The 15189-nt window shown below is 44.2% G+C and overlaps 1 protein-coding gene across 1 annotated transcript in view; it reads right to left on the bottom strand.

Moving 5' to 3' along the window:
- The window catches only part of NUAK1 (NUAK family kinase 1), a 49733-nt gene that overhangs the window by 25636 nt on the left and 8908 nt on the right, over positions 1-15189 (bottom strand). The window contains exon 2 of the mRNA XM_080557996.1: positions 60-180. Coding sequence (XP_080414122.1) covers positions 60-180 — 121 coding nt within the window. The remainder of the gene's footprint in view (positions 1-59; positions 181-15189) is intronic.

Below are 15189 nucleotides of genomic sequence, written 5' to 3'. Positions count from 1 at the left end.
AACATCAGGTCCGGAAGAACGTAACTAAGAAGCTGGAGAGGAGAATTGCGTTCACTAACCTTCATATATGGTGATGATATGAGGGTGGCTGAGGGATGACATGATCTCAATCTCCCGTCTGATGTGAACCATGTCTTGTTCATCCTTAATTTTGTCCTTACGAATGGATTTTATTGCAACCTATAAATTCAGGAAATCAAGCATTATTCTTGGAACTGAACAGATGCATATAATCCATTAAGGAGAGTTCAAAAAATAAATACAGATGTTAGATGTTGGCAGAACGCGGAATGACCAAAACAAAGTTTTAACATACAAACCTCCACACCCCAGCTCCTTCTTTTTATAGCAATAAATGCACTCTCATTACAGTAAAGGATGGCATGAAGTTTAAGATCTTCAGGTATTAGGACTTCACTGAGGGGGAGCACAGCACTGTTCGGAAGGACCTCTGTTGGCCTAAGGACTGAGGCAAACAGTAAAACTCCCAAAAGCCTTTGATGGGAACAGCATTCAGTTAGACATGACCACATCTGACGATTTCAAACAAGCTTTGGAGACAATTTCTCTCAAATAAAGTTGAGATCTCTGATGAAAAGGAGGCAGAGGACCCAGGATGCTGATTACAAAATCGATATTTGTCCATGCTAGTACACCGAGGACCACATTAACGTGGGTTGCTCCATGGTTCTCTAAAGTAGGCAAACTGCTCGTGAGTTAAGACTTATTTCAAAATCCGAAGAAATAAATCTTAGAAATTCACATCTAAACTCGTCCTCATATAAACCCAAAGCTTCAGGCCCTCCACAGCACTTATGCAATCACTGCAAAACCATATCCTTCCTGCATCCTTCCTCAATCAGCAACCTTTTTACAAGCACATCGTGTGACTGGGTATCTTTCCAAAAGGCAGGGTGGGAACAGAGGAAGTGATAGCTGAACTTGCAATATAAATTCAAATTATAACAGCCCTTGTGAGTGTGTGTAGGTTGCCTGTGAAAAGGGGCTTATCTGAACAACGCCATAAATAATTGCAGAGGTCAGCTCATGCCCTTTGAGAAATGCCCAAGCCAACAATGGAGAGAAGGTGGTGTGAGAGGGAAGGTGAGGGCATTGTGCAGACTGAATAGCAGCATGGCCTTTATTATACTCAATATCTACCCTGTTTTATTTTTGTAAGGCAGAGTTCAGGGAATAAATTATCAGCTAGTTTAAAATCAACAATAAGTCTTTGAAAAGCATCACTGACCTGCTGAGATGACCACCCCTTTATGGGTAAACAACGCTTTTGTCATTCTATGCAGCCTACTACTGCGGACCTTTCCTGGGAAAACATTAGCAAATCTGTGATTTATGTGATTTCCCTGGTTCCCTCAGAAGAAAAGTACTTTCACTGCCTGCTTCAGTAACTGCAAGTGGCATGACCGGTACTGTTTTCATTATACGATGTAGCATCAAGGATATCGAAGAAAGAAGGGGAAAACTTACAATATTATAAAATTGAAATGTACATAAACAGGAGCTACTTTAAAGGATTGGGTTTCCTACAAGACCTTCAACTCTGAAAAGCAACATTGTTCAAAAAAGCAGTAAGCATATGCCTCATCCCCTTGAATTCACCAAGATTTCAGCACGTGCTTAAAATCAAGCACATGCTCAAGTGCTACCCTACTTCAGGACAGCAGAACAAAAAGCAGAAATCAAGGGTCAAACTGATTTGCATGAAAAAAAAAAAAAAAAAAAAAAAACAAAAACAATTCTTTTCTTCCTCTTTACCACAAAATTTGGTATTGAGATTTTAAAAGTAACAACATATCTACGGTCTTATCTACACTAGACATATTTCTAGTGAAGGTAATGCAGCAGATCTTAACAAAATGAGTGATCCAGGTAATCTCCAAGTGCTTATAGAGATGGAGAAGGCAACTAACAGTAAAGACAAGGTTGGATTTCCCCCCCTCCCTTCCCATGTTTGCATTGGGACAGGCTGCAAATGCAAATACACCCTGTATACAAGAAGGACGTGGGTGGCTCTTGGAGCAGTATGTGCATTCCTGCGAGAAATAAATATAGACATGGGTAAAAACACATTTTTTATTAAAAGACAGCCTTGTACTTGGCTCTGAGGAAGAATTTAAGAAGGATTTCATTGTCAAATATACAACGGGGTGCAAATTCTTCATCATTCATGGCTGCTAAAGTAATAACAGAACCCCAGAGGGCATGCCAATCTCCCACCAGCTTGACTCTGTGCTTCACAGACAGGACTTTTGTAAGTCTACACATAATTACTGTAAATGGCCTCTCAGGAATAATTGCACATGTGAAAACATATATTTTTAGATACAGAAATGCAAATGTGATTGAAAAGAGCGGCAGCACTCTGTAAATACATGTTTGGATGAATCTTCAAATGCAAGCAGATGTTTTGCCTGGGCAGCTATTTTTCTTCAGGACTACAGAGTTTACAGTCTCGCAGCCCACGCAGAAAAGTGGTTAATGCACCTAGGAGCTTTGATTTCTAAAGACTTGGCTTTTACAGCAGGAGCTCTGCAACGGAGGCAGTGTCCCTTCACAGAGGGACAAGGCGTTACCAGGAGGAGCACTCTGTTTCGGAGCAAGACTTCAGACACTCACAGCTACTGATGAAATGCTACCACTGCGTACTTGTGTAGCACATGAAGATGCTCAAAGCACAGTGCAGCCATTTATTATTTAAGCCTCGGGCAGCAAGTGGTGAAATGGCACTATTTACTTTCTTTGAGGAAAAAGATGAGGAAATCGAAAGGGAAAGCTGATGTTACTCCTATTACTCCTAAAGGAAAGAGGACGGTAGCAGCACAGGAATTGCTGCCTGCCTCTCCCCAGCTGCAACACATCACAGGAGTGTCTCGCCCACCAAGCCACAGCATCATTAGAGGCCAACTCTGATAGCTTTCCCCATGTCCAGTTGCTATTTTTCCCCTCAAAAAGAGTCTTAGGGAAGTGAACAGCTCGAACACATCTCAGTAAACACTTTCTACCTCGCACTGTCTGCCTGGTGGCCTGCACAGCTCCCTTCCCAAGGGGATGGGCTCGAGGACTACCAGGAGCACACAGCCTTGCCGGTGACCTGATCCGAAAGGGCAGCGAGCGAGCGATTGCTGTCAGCAGGCTTTCACTGTCAGAGAGGCATCCCGAAACAGGATTAGCAGCGCAACAGGACAGCGCACAGCGGTGTTCGTGCTGGCTCCTCTCCGCCACACAAGGGATCTCTGCCAGCCAAGCGTCGTTCACCTGCAGCAGGCTGCTCAGGCTGCGTCAGCAAGGGTCTGTGGGCTTAAGTTCACTGATGTGAAGACAACAGCAAGAACAAGAAAGCAGCCAAGTATATTTTTCAGTATTTCACAGAAGCGATGCAAGTCATGATCACATTTGGGGTATTTCATTGCTTTCATCTCTCTGAGCAAAATAAGATCCCTCTCTGTTTTTTTGTTGTTCGGTTGTAAGACAAATATCAATAATGGAATTTCTTCTGTGAGATGTATTTTATTCAGAAATATATCCTGCAAAATATAGTGCTTTTACCACCCAACGGAGCTGGCTCCTTTTTTTCAAAAACTCTCTGGACTGCTGCCAGACACGGTACACGACAAACCTGAACAACTTAAGCCTAATAAGAAATAATCTCAATTGAGAAATACCTTATGAAAGAACTTGTTTGTCCATTCTTTATGTCTTTTTCTTGCTTGCTCATTCTCCTTGCTTTCTCTGCAACAGCTCCACTGTGTGCACCATCAAAATTTGCTAAGGGTCGCCGCATGTGAAACAAGAGTAGGGCAAATGCAATATGCTTTTTTTACATCAGCTACATTAACTACTTAAAATATTCCAGATCTGCAGAGAAAGTGCTATTAGTCCCTTTGGTACTCTCAGAGCACTGTACTTATACCTCTACCACACCTCTTCGATGTATTTTACTGGTTTTAGGACTTAGATAATTTAATTATAGTATTTTTAGTAACTTTACTAGTGAAGGAATTTGTATTTTTCCCAGCTTCTTGTCTTAATGAGAATTTCAGATAACTCCAAGACCTTGCCTTCAGACAGAGTAATATATCGGGTTCTTAATAATGAAATCCAAAGCCTCTTACCCTAGCAAAATAGGTTCAAGTTCACCCAGAGCCCCTGTAGCCCCGGTACACATTCTGGCAAAACACTTTAGCACATGCCTAACTTCACACATGTGAGCTTCACACTGACTTTTGTGGGATGGCTCACACATGTAAAGTTAAATACATGCATAAGTATCAAGGTCACAGCTCAAAACTAGACGATGTAACGGTCCCTGTGGGGATTGATCCTGAATGACTTGACGGTCTTAATAGAGTTGTAGAGTTTACTGCTTACGTGCACGCATGCAAGTACACACATACACATTCCCCTTTAGGAGAACCCTTGTGAGATAAATAACCTCAACCAACAGACCAAAACAACTGTGTCACTGTCTCTTGCCAGCTCTATGCAGCAGAAGCATCCTTGGGATCTGCTCTGCAGCCCCGGTGGCAATGGAGTCCCATGGCTGCAGAGGGTAACAGGGGAGAAAGGAGCACCAGGGATGGACTGAAACCTCCTTCACATGCGTGGCCAGTTTAGGTGCCAGCCCCGGCATGTCAAGCAAAAAGAGGGAATACCTTCCCCAAAATGCACGGCATGAGGGAGAGAAAGCAGGGGGCTGTGAACCTCCAATAAAGCCAGGCGTTTCCAAAGGGCTTTGCCTGAGCACAGCTGCCGCTCACCCGCTGCTCTGCCCTCCAGAAGCAGATAGGAAAGAGGGAGCACAGCTTTTGGCTCCCTACATCTCCATGAGTCAGCTTGCAGAGCTTGCTGGGCAGGAAGCGTGGAGAAATAAGCTGCTCTCTTCAAGGCTGTAATAAATTACCTGTCTCCATTTGCTGGAAAGAGGATTTATACTCACTCTCTGAACTGGTGTAGAGAGATTATGAAGTATTTTCCAATATGCTTCATGCTTCTTTGCTTTTGTTTGGTACAAATAACATGAATTGAGCTATAAATACTTCAAAAACACGACGGTTGCAAAGGTTTCTGTACATTCAGTCCTATCTGTAAGAGAAACGTCTCCTCCTCTATGAGCTTCTTGGCTGCTGGGCAAAGCAGACACATGGAATTTTCTTCTACAAAAGCAGATTAAGACCACAATGAACAGCAAAATATCTCAAAGTCTGAACATTTGGCAAAGGGCATAGCAGGCAGTAGGTGCCCACTTCCAGATCACATCTCCGGGTCTGCTGAGTCATTGCTGGCATCGTCACTCATAAGATAAGCAACAAATTTTCTTCAAAGCGTTAAGCTACGTCGCTTGATTTCAGGAAGCTGGTTCGTACGTTTGCTTTTAATTAATGAACTCATGTTTGCCTCATTCCTGGCCAAGATGCGTGAAAATAAACAAAGGTAGAATTCGCCATGCTGCAGAAAGCCCCAGATTTTTAAGTCGGCTGCTGCTGTAACCTAGGCTGACCACCTGAATGCCACAGCCTCCCCCAGCAGCCTCCGCATGCAGTACATTCAGTCCCATTGAAAACTGTCTTCCACTCCTATTATCTACCAGGGCTATTTTTAGGGCTGTGGTAAGCTATGAACAAACTGCTCTTCTCCACCGCGGGGGCTGTGAATTGTAAGCTGGGTCCAGCCCCTGCGCATACCACCCGTGCTCCGGAGCAAATTCCGATGGGTTACTGCAATAGCCTTGTGGAGAGTCGGGAAAATGACATCAGGGATGAGAGCTCAGTCCCTCGAGGAAGGGAAAACGGCTTGCTGTCACGGGGAGATATGTCAGAAATGCGGCTTCACGAACAGTATTACAAACAATTTTGTCCGGGTGTAGCGGGAGGGGAGGGCTAAGCAGCCATAAACCTCTGCTTTCCTCAAGCTGCCAACGGGGGCCAGTCCCACCCAGCAATGGGAAATGGGCAAGCCCGGCCAGTTTCACAGCTCCGTTTCCTTTCCTTGAGACTCCTAGGTGGGAAGTGCCATGTGGCAAGTGCCAACGAGGGTGGGGAGGTAAAGAATAGGTGGATCGAGCTGAGGGGAAGAAAGAGGCAGAGCAGAGGATGTCTGGGGGTGGGGAGAGAAAAGGCACATTGTTCTTTCTCCAGCTCGATGGAGCTTAGCAAGAAAGAATAACGTCTGGCACCGTGTTATGTTTTTCCAGGGGAGTCTGGAAATGCCTATGGTACTTTTTCCAGGGGAGTCTGAAAATGCCTATGGCTCTTGGCCCAGACATCACCAACATAAGAGGAAGAGAAACAAAGCTATGAAACTGGGTGGTCCCTGAGGTGCTGCAATCAGATGATAAGGAGGGGGATGCTGATAATGCATTGAATGCACTGAAAGGGCACTTCCAGGGGCTGCACAAGGAAGAGAAAGGAAAGGCAGGGAGTGGGCTGAATAACTGCCTATCCGGCCTCTGGACCTTCCAGGTGGAAAGAAGGAGCCGTGGGAGGATATCTCTGCACGGATACCAGGCATCCAACAGGTTCTGCAAAGGCATCCTCGCGCAGACTTCTTCTTGTAAGTCTCTTCTCCCACAAGTATTTCTTTGCTGTGTTTCCTGACATACAGAAAAAAAAAAAAAGCTATCTTGAGAATCCCATCCCAGGCCAAACGCAGCAGTGAACAGCATTGTGCAGGATGTGCTTCTGCACTGCCACAGAAAACACTAAACACTCTGTGCCCCGACTGAGAAGTTGGACGGGAGGCCACTGTGAGCTGAAGCGAAATCAGCACCTGGCATCGCACGTTTTGCTTCGCAGTCTCTGAGAAAGGGTACGGTTGACACAATGCCATTGTTCCGGAGATTGCTACTTTTCAGATCCTAAAAGCCAGATCATCTCCATGGCGATACTGCCTGGGAGCCAAGCATGCAACAAAATCCTAATTAACTATTTATCGACGGCCCGACTCCATTGTTTGATAGGTTGGCAAACCAAGCAATAGCTGGGCAAGGTGCTCAAAGAGGCAGACGGTGCCATCCACACCCAATGAGACTCCCATGACCCGAATCTCAATTGCTCTGTCCCACTGCACATCTGTTGGTGGCCTTACATGGATGGTAGCGAAGACAAAACGCTGTCGTGCAACAGCCAGCAGCTGCACACACAAAGGGTGAGGATGCACATGCCACGAGGCACCTTTCAAGTTCACTTACTTTTAAGAGGCAAAGATATTTTTTTACAACTGTCTTATTCTGTACAGTAAAAGCAAATAGTGAACATCGGGACCTCTCTGCTTCCTTCCCCTCTTCCCAAAGTATGACATAAAAAAGATAATATTTCTGAAAGCCAAAGGTGACTTACTGCTCCTAGATCGCTCACTACCTGTAGAAAAACTCTCACCTTTGCACCGAGGCACTGGAAGACCCAAGTCTATGTGATAAGTGTTAAATCACAATTTCATTTGCATAAGCTAAGACACAAAGTACCAGTGCTTCTTGTGAGAACCGGGGTAATTTTACCATTGCTTTAATTGTTCTTTCCCAGTTCTGCTGGACACAGTTACTGCTACTGTACATAAATTGAGATTCAGCAAGTGGAGAGGAATTAGCTAATCACAAATACTAGGCAAGGGGTTATATCTTCTTTCTAGGTCTCTTTATTCACACAGAAAAATGCCCATGGAACCAAGTTTTAACAAGCAGGAGAAGGCACCAGATTAGCACATTTCTGCTGTACATATACAAAGTGGGTGCCAGGAGGAACATGTACAACACCCTTCCTCCACTTCTTTCCTCACCCCCGCATACGGTGCCTGTTAACAGGCCTTGTGTGCGCATTTCCTGAGCAACTACTGCCCTACGGCAAAATTTATAGCCCTTCATTGTTTTGTACCTGCTGCCCTCAGCTACGTATATGAAGGCTGGCATATTTACACCATACATCCTCTGACAAATTTGCCCGGCAGACCTTTTTTCATTGAATGCTGAGAAGCCTGGCCTTGAGTCATCCTCACTACCTGGCACATCTTACGGCTCTGTATTAATCATTTCAGGACTGATATATCATTAGGAGTGAAAGAAACCATTCATCTGGGTCAGTATAGATCTGCTTTTCAAGAGCATTTAAAAACGTAGGTTAACAATGTGGTTATTGATTTTTTCATTTTGAAGCAGTGAATCTTCAAACCACAGGAAAGGGAGGGCTGCAGAATTCAGAAATTGACAGCTTACTAATACAAGTCAGAAATCTATTGAAAAACCTTTCCCTTCCCCAAATGAAAGTTGTTCATACAGCATTAATGAAGTCCTGCCTGCCCTGGTAGCAGCAGGGGTTGCAAAGGATTCAACGGAAAACAGAGGCTGGACCAGACGAGGTTATTTGAGATGTTTGCAGCCAGCACTGCTAGAACTGGAGACCAAGACTGGCATGCTGGAAGAGTCCCTGTCTCATGCTGAGTTCATCTGCCTGGTGAGAAGAGCCACCATGCTTATTTTGTCTTGGCAAGATCCTTCTGAATATCCAAAGATGCAATATCTAATACTTTAATATAACCTACCCTGTGAAAGAACAGACTTACAATCTAATTCTGAAAGACTAAAGAAAAGTGGGGAAAAATACGGCCACAATAAAGTGTTATGGTTGTCATTCCAGACCAGTGGAAGACCATCTCTTTTCCAAAATCTAATAACTTACAAATATCCCATCCAGCTACCTTCAAACTTTCAAGGAAAGTTAATGTTTTGGCACATAAGGTATTATATCTGGAAAGAAACTTGGGTGGGGATTTTCCTGTTGCAGTGGAGGTTCCTAATTGTAATTAAAAGAAAAAAAAATGCTCTGCAACCTCAGCTATGGATCATTCCTTCTTAATAGATGTCAACCAGCACTGTATGCCACATTCACTGAGAAGACGAAAACTGCATTTATAGTTAACTTCTGGTGAAGTTGCCAAGCAGATGTTTATTTTTGGCTTCCACATTTACAAAAGCCAAATGCTACACTGAACTGGGATTACACAAAGTCTAACTGCTTTTCTTCCAGGTTACGATTTTGTTGGAACCAAAAAATAAAAATAAAAAATCTGACTGCACTTATAAGTAGGAAAAAAACCTGGTAGCATCCGTTTCTATCATGTCTGTTTATATCATAGTTTAAATAAGGTTAGAATTGTGCAATCGTTATTGATCAACTTCCAAATACCGTGCAGCTCCGTCCAGCACATGTGCAAAAGAGGAAAAGTCACTGGAAGTGAATCATGTGTCGGTCTTTTAACTTCTGCAAGTCAGTGTGCAGACTGGTTAGCACTAATTAAATTACTGGCAAGTCAGGTTAAAGAGGAGTGAAGGAATTCACAAGCCCCAAGTTTACTGTTCTCAGTGTTACATGGATATTACAGATTCCCCCTCCGAAAACTGGAAGATAGATCTCACATTCATTTGAGGCTTGATCTCACAGCTACCATAGCTGCTGATCTCATGCAAAATGCTAACCTGGGGCAATAGAGAGGGATTTTAATTCAAAGTTGTTTTTTCAGTTGTGAATAAGCAGTGAATCACACTGAAGTAATCCTCCATAGTAGGAGTGCACACTGTTCGAGGCACTGATTTGGGAATGAAATGCAAAACCAAGATCCTGGCTACTTCTGTAGAAAAAGCCCTTTATGACTTTCTTGAGAAGAGGGGTATAAAGCCCCAGAGCCTAGATCTAGTTCCAGTCTGAAAAGGACAGTCTCCTGTAATTCCTCCCAATAATTTAAGTTGGAAATGGAGATATTCACACCCTCTAAGCAACTGCTGCAGACTATTGCAACGTGCTGCTAAATAATTGCTAAATAATGGTAACCTGAGCAGTTACCAGAGTCTCCAAAGTGATTTTGCATATGTTTAGGTGAAAGGTGCTATATCAGTGCAAGGCTGTAATTCACATTAAACAAGGAAAGAGGTTGGACTTTGTTTAAACACTTTTTTACAACGTGTTGTTTTTTTTTTCCAAGAAGCCACCTGACAGTGCATTTTCATTCACTTGGTAAGTTCTGCTTGAGGAAGTCGTAGGTAAACAAATGTAATTCAACTTATTCTCTCCTTTTCCCTGAAGTGTCTGTGAGTTCAGGGAAGCCTCAGAACACCTAAGAGCTTTGCACATCTTTAAAACATCCCTTCTGGCACAAATGCTATGTCACCTGGTATTGTGCGGATCCTTTAATTTTGCTCTCCTGGTTCTGCAGTCCTTCAAAGAAGGCTAAGAATTAATTGAAAGGAGAAAGAAAGTGTTATTTCACCAACAGGATATGAAAAACTTGAGAAGATTCTTTCTTCAAGAAATGTCCTTCAGGTACTACAACGGTAATCAAAACCCAATACCCAATACCACACTGCTTGACCACCTCAAGTTCCTAAATAACCTTTGGTGGAATTTTGAAGCATGCAGAGACTTTAACCTTGAGTTTAGAGCTTAGGCTTTGGATTAACATTAATGAGCAGGCATTCGTTCGCAAGGATGGTGGGCCACTGAGACTGTATCACAGAAGGTACATGGAGGTGTATAAACAGCATAGTCGGAAGGGTTAACGACACAGGACTATCAGATGAGAAGCACCTACATCTTGTATAATTAACTAAATCAGTCTAAGATGGACCAAAATATAAACAACATTTCCTGGTGGGAATCTAGTGAACCGTAGACCCACATCCTATCTGGAAAAATGCTCTTGGAAAACAAAAAGATTGGCAACCTTGTGTATCAAGCCTCACCCAGGTTATTTAGCTCCAGGGCTTGCAGATCACGTTGCAGTATTAAATTTGTTTTTGTAAAAGCACTGCTCCAGTATTGCACTGGCCAGGCTGGATGTTACCTATTTAATGGTCCCTTTTTGGAAGGGACCCTCCTAGAATTTATGACAGAAGGCGGTGGAATTGCTACAGAGGGAGGAAAGGACTTTGCTAACATTTCTTCCCCATCCGTCTCTGATTTCTAAGAAATATTTATACCCCTGAAGGTAGAGAAACCTCCTGTTGTTCCCTTTTATTTATCAGAAGTAATTTACCAGGGCCACCCTAATGGCTCAGTGGAGAGAATAATACAGGAACAGGAACACTCTTGCTCCCCGCAGCCAGTCGGGCCTGGAATAGACGTGATGGGGAGAAATGAATTACGCTTTCCTACCAAGAAGTGGCTGGCTGTCATGCAATTTTGCAGCCTTAAAAGCATAATTCTAGCTTGCTACAAGAGAAGTGCAAAACTACAGGCAGCTGTTATAAGCAGTTGTGGTGAGAGTTAACCTTGGAGGGGAGAAACAGCAAACCGCTTTGCGTTTCTTTTTAAAGAAAGAGGTGGAAAGCTTTTGGCAGAGAACTCGCCCAGCCTGCATGATCTCCAGGACTGTTGCCCCCTTCTTCAACACGCACAAACACCTTTTTTGGCCTGCGCTTTGGCTGGGGACGGTCGAACGAGGGAGAGTTAGCACTCAGCTTTCTGGGGTCCCCGTGCCAAAAGCGAAGTTGTTAGGTAGTGCAACAGCAGCAGCGCAGGCTTCCCGCTTCACCCTGCCAGCGACCTTCGCACAGACTTGGATGTACCACCTTCCTCCGAGTGAGGAGCAATTCCCTCTCACGCTGCTCAGTCCAGAAATTCATCTCAGCAAATACCACAAATCATGTCGTACCGAGCAGAACTATTAAAGCGGTGCTGCGCAACGTGAATTGCTGTCCACAAGGGACTGGAGCGAAAGACTGCCTAACCCACTTTGTTTAACTTTTTACTTAAACAATCCTGAAAGGGGAAGCTGCATCGCTACTCTGGAAATTACAACTTTCATCTCATTTGAGCTGTGCATTCCTCAGCTAAACTGCAGAAATAATTTAAGAACAGACACCCAAATAAAACTCTTTTCAACATTTCCTACATTTCCTGGAAGTATAGTACCTTTGATGTCGCAAAATAAAAGCAGGCTTATTAATTTAGGTTCAAGTTAGGTTCAAGTTCTTCCAGGAGCCCCAACAAACCCTAATGTCAGGCTAATTGTGCGGATTTCACTGGTTTTGCGTTTTCACATTCCTCAAAGCAGCGGCACACTACACCACTGTAACATCGATCACTTCCAACTCAACCCTCCACAGCATCTGCACATACTGCATTCATCACTCACTCACGCCGCGTTGTCCGTGGCAGGAATCCCTGAAAACAGAGCGAGCTGAATTCCCCCTTCACGCTGCTTTCTCCAGCTTGCTTTAATGGGCATGCTGCAGCTCATGAGGTGCCAACATTTACTGCATTGTTTAAACATTGTTTAGAGTTTTGCTGGGCAGATAAGAAGAATAACTTGGGTGTACAGTAAAACAAAGATAGAGCTGTTTGTGCCAAACATTCGGTTTATGGCAATACTTCATAGGAATTATTCCCTACAACAACTGAACTGTCATATCCTACAACTACATCCCAGGCAACCTCCCAGCTGAGCTCACTAAGGCTGCTGTCTGATGTGCTCTACATACAAACACCCAGCGCTACCCAGATGTTCTCTATGTAAAACATTTGGTTTGAAACACGCAGCACTTCTTTCCAAAAAGCCATTACATTTGTTTAATGGACTCACACAGTTCAACTAAAATATCCTGGAGCAGACATTTGACTGCAACTCTACTCTACAAGCCCCATCTGCAAAAAGAAAAAAGAAAGAAAAAGTAAATGAGAATGCTTTACATGATTTATGCTGTCTTTATGATCAGCCAGTTCATAAAATACAAGCTCTGCTCTACAGACAATAACACAAATTGCTTTCAAGTGCATTGTTTAGTCCTTGCCTGTGTTAAACAACTATTTCAATTGAAACAAAGGGCCAAATTCTACTCTTCGGTTTACAACAGTGTTAATGTAACCGAGAGCAGCATTTCACCCACGACATCACAGGGGATGCGAGTTTTTGTTTTACGCTCCAAGTGAGTGAGTAATGATATCCAATAACGATAACCAGTTACATTCATGGCTGCAGAGTTTTTTCATCTGAGAAAGGCTGGAAGGAGGCTGAAGTACAGAATGAAATTCCTTTCTCTGACGAATTCCTCACAAGTGATAGGCAATCCACAACGAAGCACTTCATCGGTCCCATTAGACCGCGTTTTCATAATGAGATGCCAGACAGGATGAACTGGGAGAATACACTTGCTTCACCTGGCAGAAAACTCTCAAATTGTACACAGAAAAAAAAAAAACTGTTGTTGAAAAAGAGGGCTGGTTCCTGGCCCAGACTTAAGCATGATGTGCAGCCTAGCCGGAGGCCCGTGCTCCTCCCAGGTCTAAAGGACTTGCCGCGGTACCCAGCAGCGACCAAGCACAGCGGCTGGCAGGCTCTGGAAGAAGTGTCACCATCCCCTCTGCTGTGTGACCGCAGCCATGACAGAGGACCTTGGTTGATGAGCCGCTTTCCCGAGGCAGAGGAGGGGCCAGGCCCGGCCCAGTGCTGAAGCTGTGGCCCACCTCGGTCCTCTCCGTGCCTCTGCCACAGACCTGCTGGGTGACCTGAGAGAAACCACCAAACACCTTTAGTGCTCAAAGCATCAAGCTATGGCAACACACCCCTACAGGAGACCGACCCGCAGAGGCCTGCTTCTTTATTTCACCCCGTTTCAGCACCTGAGGCCAGTAAACACTGCAAGGGAAGGAAGCCTGTGCTTGGCACTACTGCACCCACCATGGGCACTCCCTGCGGCGTGGGGCTGGCCCACGTGGCCCAGCTGAGCTGGTGCAGCACCAAAATGCAGATATCACCTCATGTCCTCTTTGGGAAAAATGACAGAGTGAGTCTACGTACTGACAGAGTAACGGTGAGGCTACGGCAGTCTGTGAGGTGCTCCGACAGCAGGGTGATGAATGACATGCAAAAGCCCAGCAACAAACAGAGATGAGGGAAAGGCTGACTACACAAAAAGAAAAGGCAGCGTAGCGTAAAGGACACTGCATGATTCATGTAGAGGCCTGGTTAAAAATGAGAGGGCAATGTGGAAGCCTCTCAGTTTTATCCCTGTAACGTCAGCTAGGCCCAAGCCTAACTGATTGGTATCAGAACCAAGTGAATGGTAAAAATTCCTAAGAAGTGCAACTAAGCTCCCCCCAAAATCTAGTTGACAGTTACTATCACAAGTCAAGTGTCAAGTGCAGATAGCAGCCCAGATGTCCTGCTTGTTAATGAATGCTAAATACTCTGCTCAGCAGCTTTGCCTTCTGGCAGGTTTTTTTGCAGGCGTTTTGCCTTGTGCTGTCACACAGCTCTCCCATGCTCCAGGCTGTGTGGTACTGCAGCACTCAGCACCAGAGAGACTGCACCCTCCCATGCTCACCCACCAAAGACTTATGTTGCCTATGCTGAAGTATTTTGGTAGGAGCTATGGTCCTGCTGCGGACACTGCCATACCAGGTGTCCCCCGAGCTCCCCAGCTGCCTGGTGGCGGGGTGGCACTCGTGCCCTGCCCCAGCCAAACGCCCCGCCAGCAGTGACCGGGTTTGATCCACGCAGAACACAATGGCAAAAATAATCAAATAAATGACAACTCCAAACTCCTGCCTCCGGAATTGTTTTTTTTAACAAATGCTTTGCCATCTTTTCCTGTTAAATGCATGTGCAAAAGACTTAATCTTGTTGTATCAATGACAACAAAGCACTGTTGCCTATGTCAAATATTCCTTTTCTTTTTTTTTTTTTTTTAAATGGAACATTTGTTCAGTACTATAAGGTTCACGGCTGGATTCTTATCCAACCTTCATTGCTAATTCTTATGGTCAGTAACACGAAAAATATTCACGCTCACTTTTAAAATTAGATTTGTCTCTAAAATAAAGGGAGATATCGTCCATCATCAGGGGTTTTGTGGAGATTAGAGATTGTAACAGAGATGAAATGCCTTTGTTTGCATGGGAAACATGGTATGCAGGCTTTGTGATTTCCATCTACATCACGACCCCTATCTTTCTGATCCATCCATGAACGGCCAAATTTTAGTCTCCAAGCTTGCAATGGTATCTTTTCACAGAAACAACAGATTTTTATTTTTATTTAAGTCTAATATCCCCCAACTACTGTCTTTATTCCAAGGCAGTGCTGCTTAAACCCAAACACGCTGACTCAGCTCTCTGACACAGCGAGACATTAGCATAATTGCAAGCCCCTCGAGCAGCCAGACCTCAGAACAAAGACATTTGGCTC

Source organism: Anser brachyrhynchus (genome assembly GCF_964034855.1).
Source record: "Anser brachyrhynchus genome assembly, chromosome: 1".
Lineage (NCBI taxonomy): Eukaryota > Metazoa > Chordata > Aves > Anseriformes > Anatidae > Anser > Anser brachyrhynchus.
This window is presented reverse-complemented; position numbering and strand designations above follow the sequence as displayed.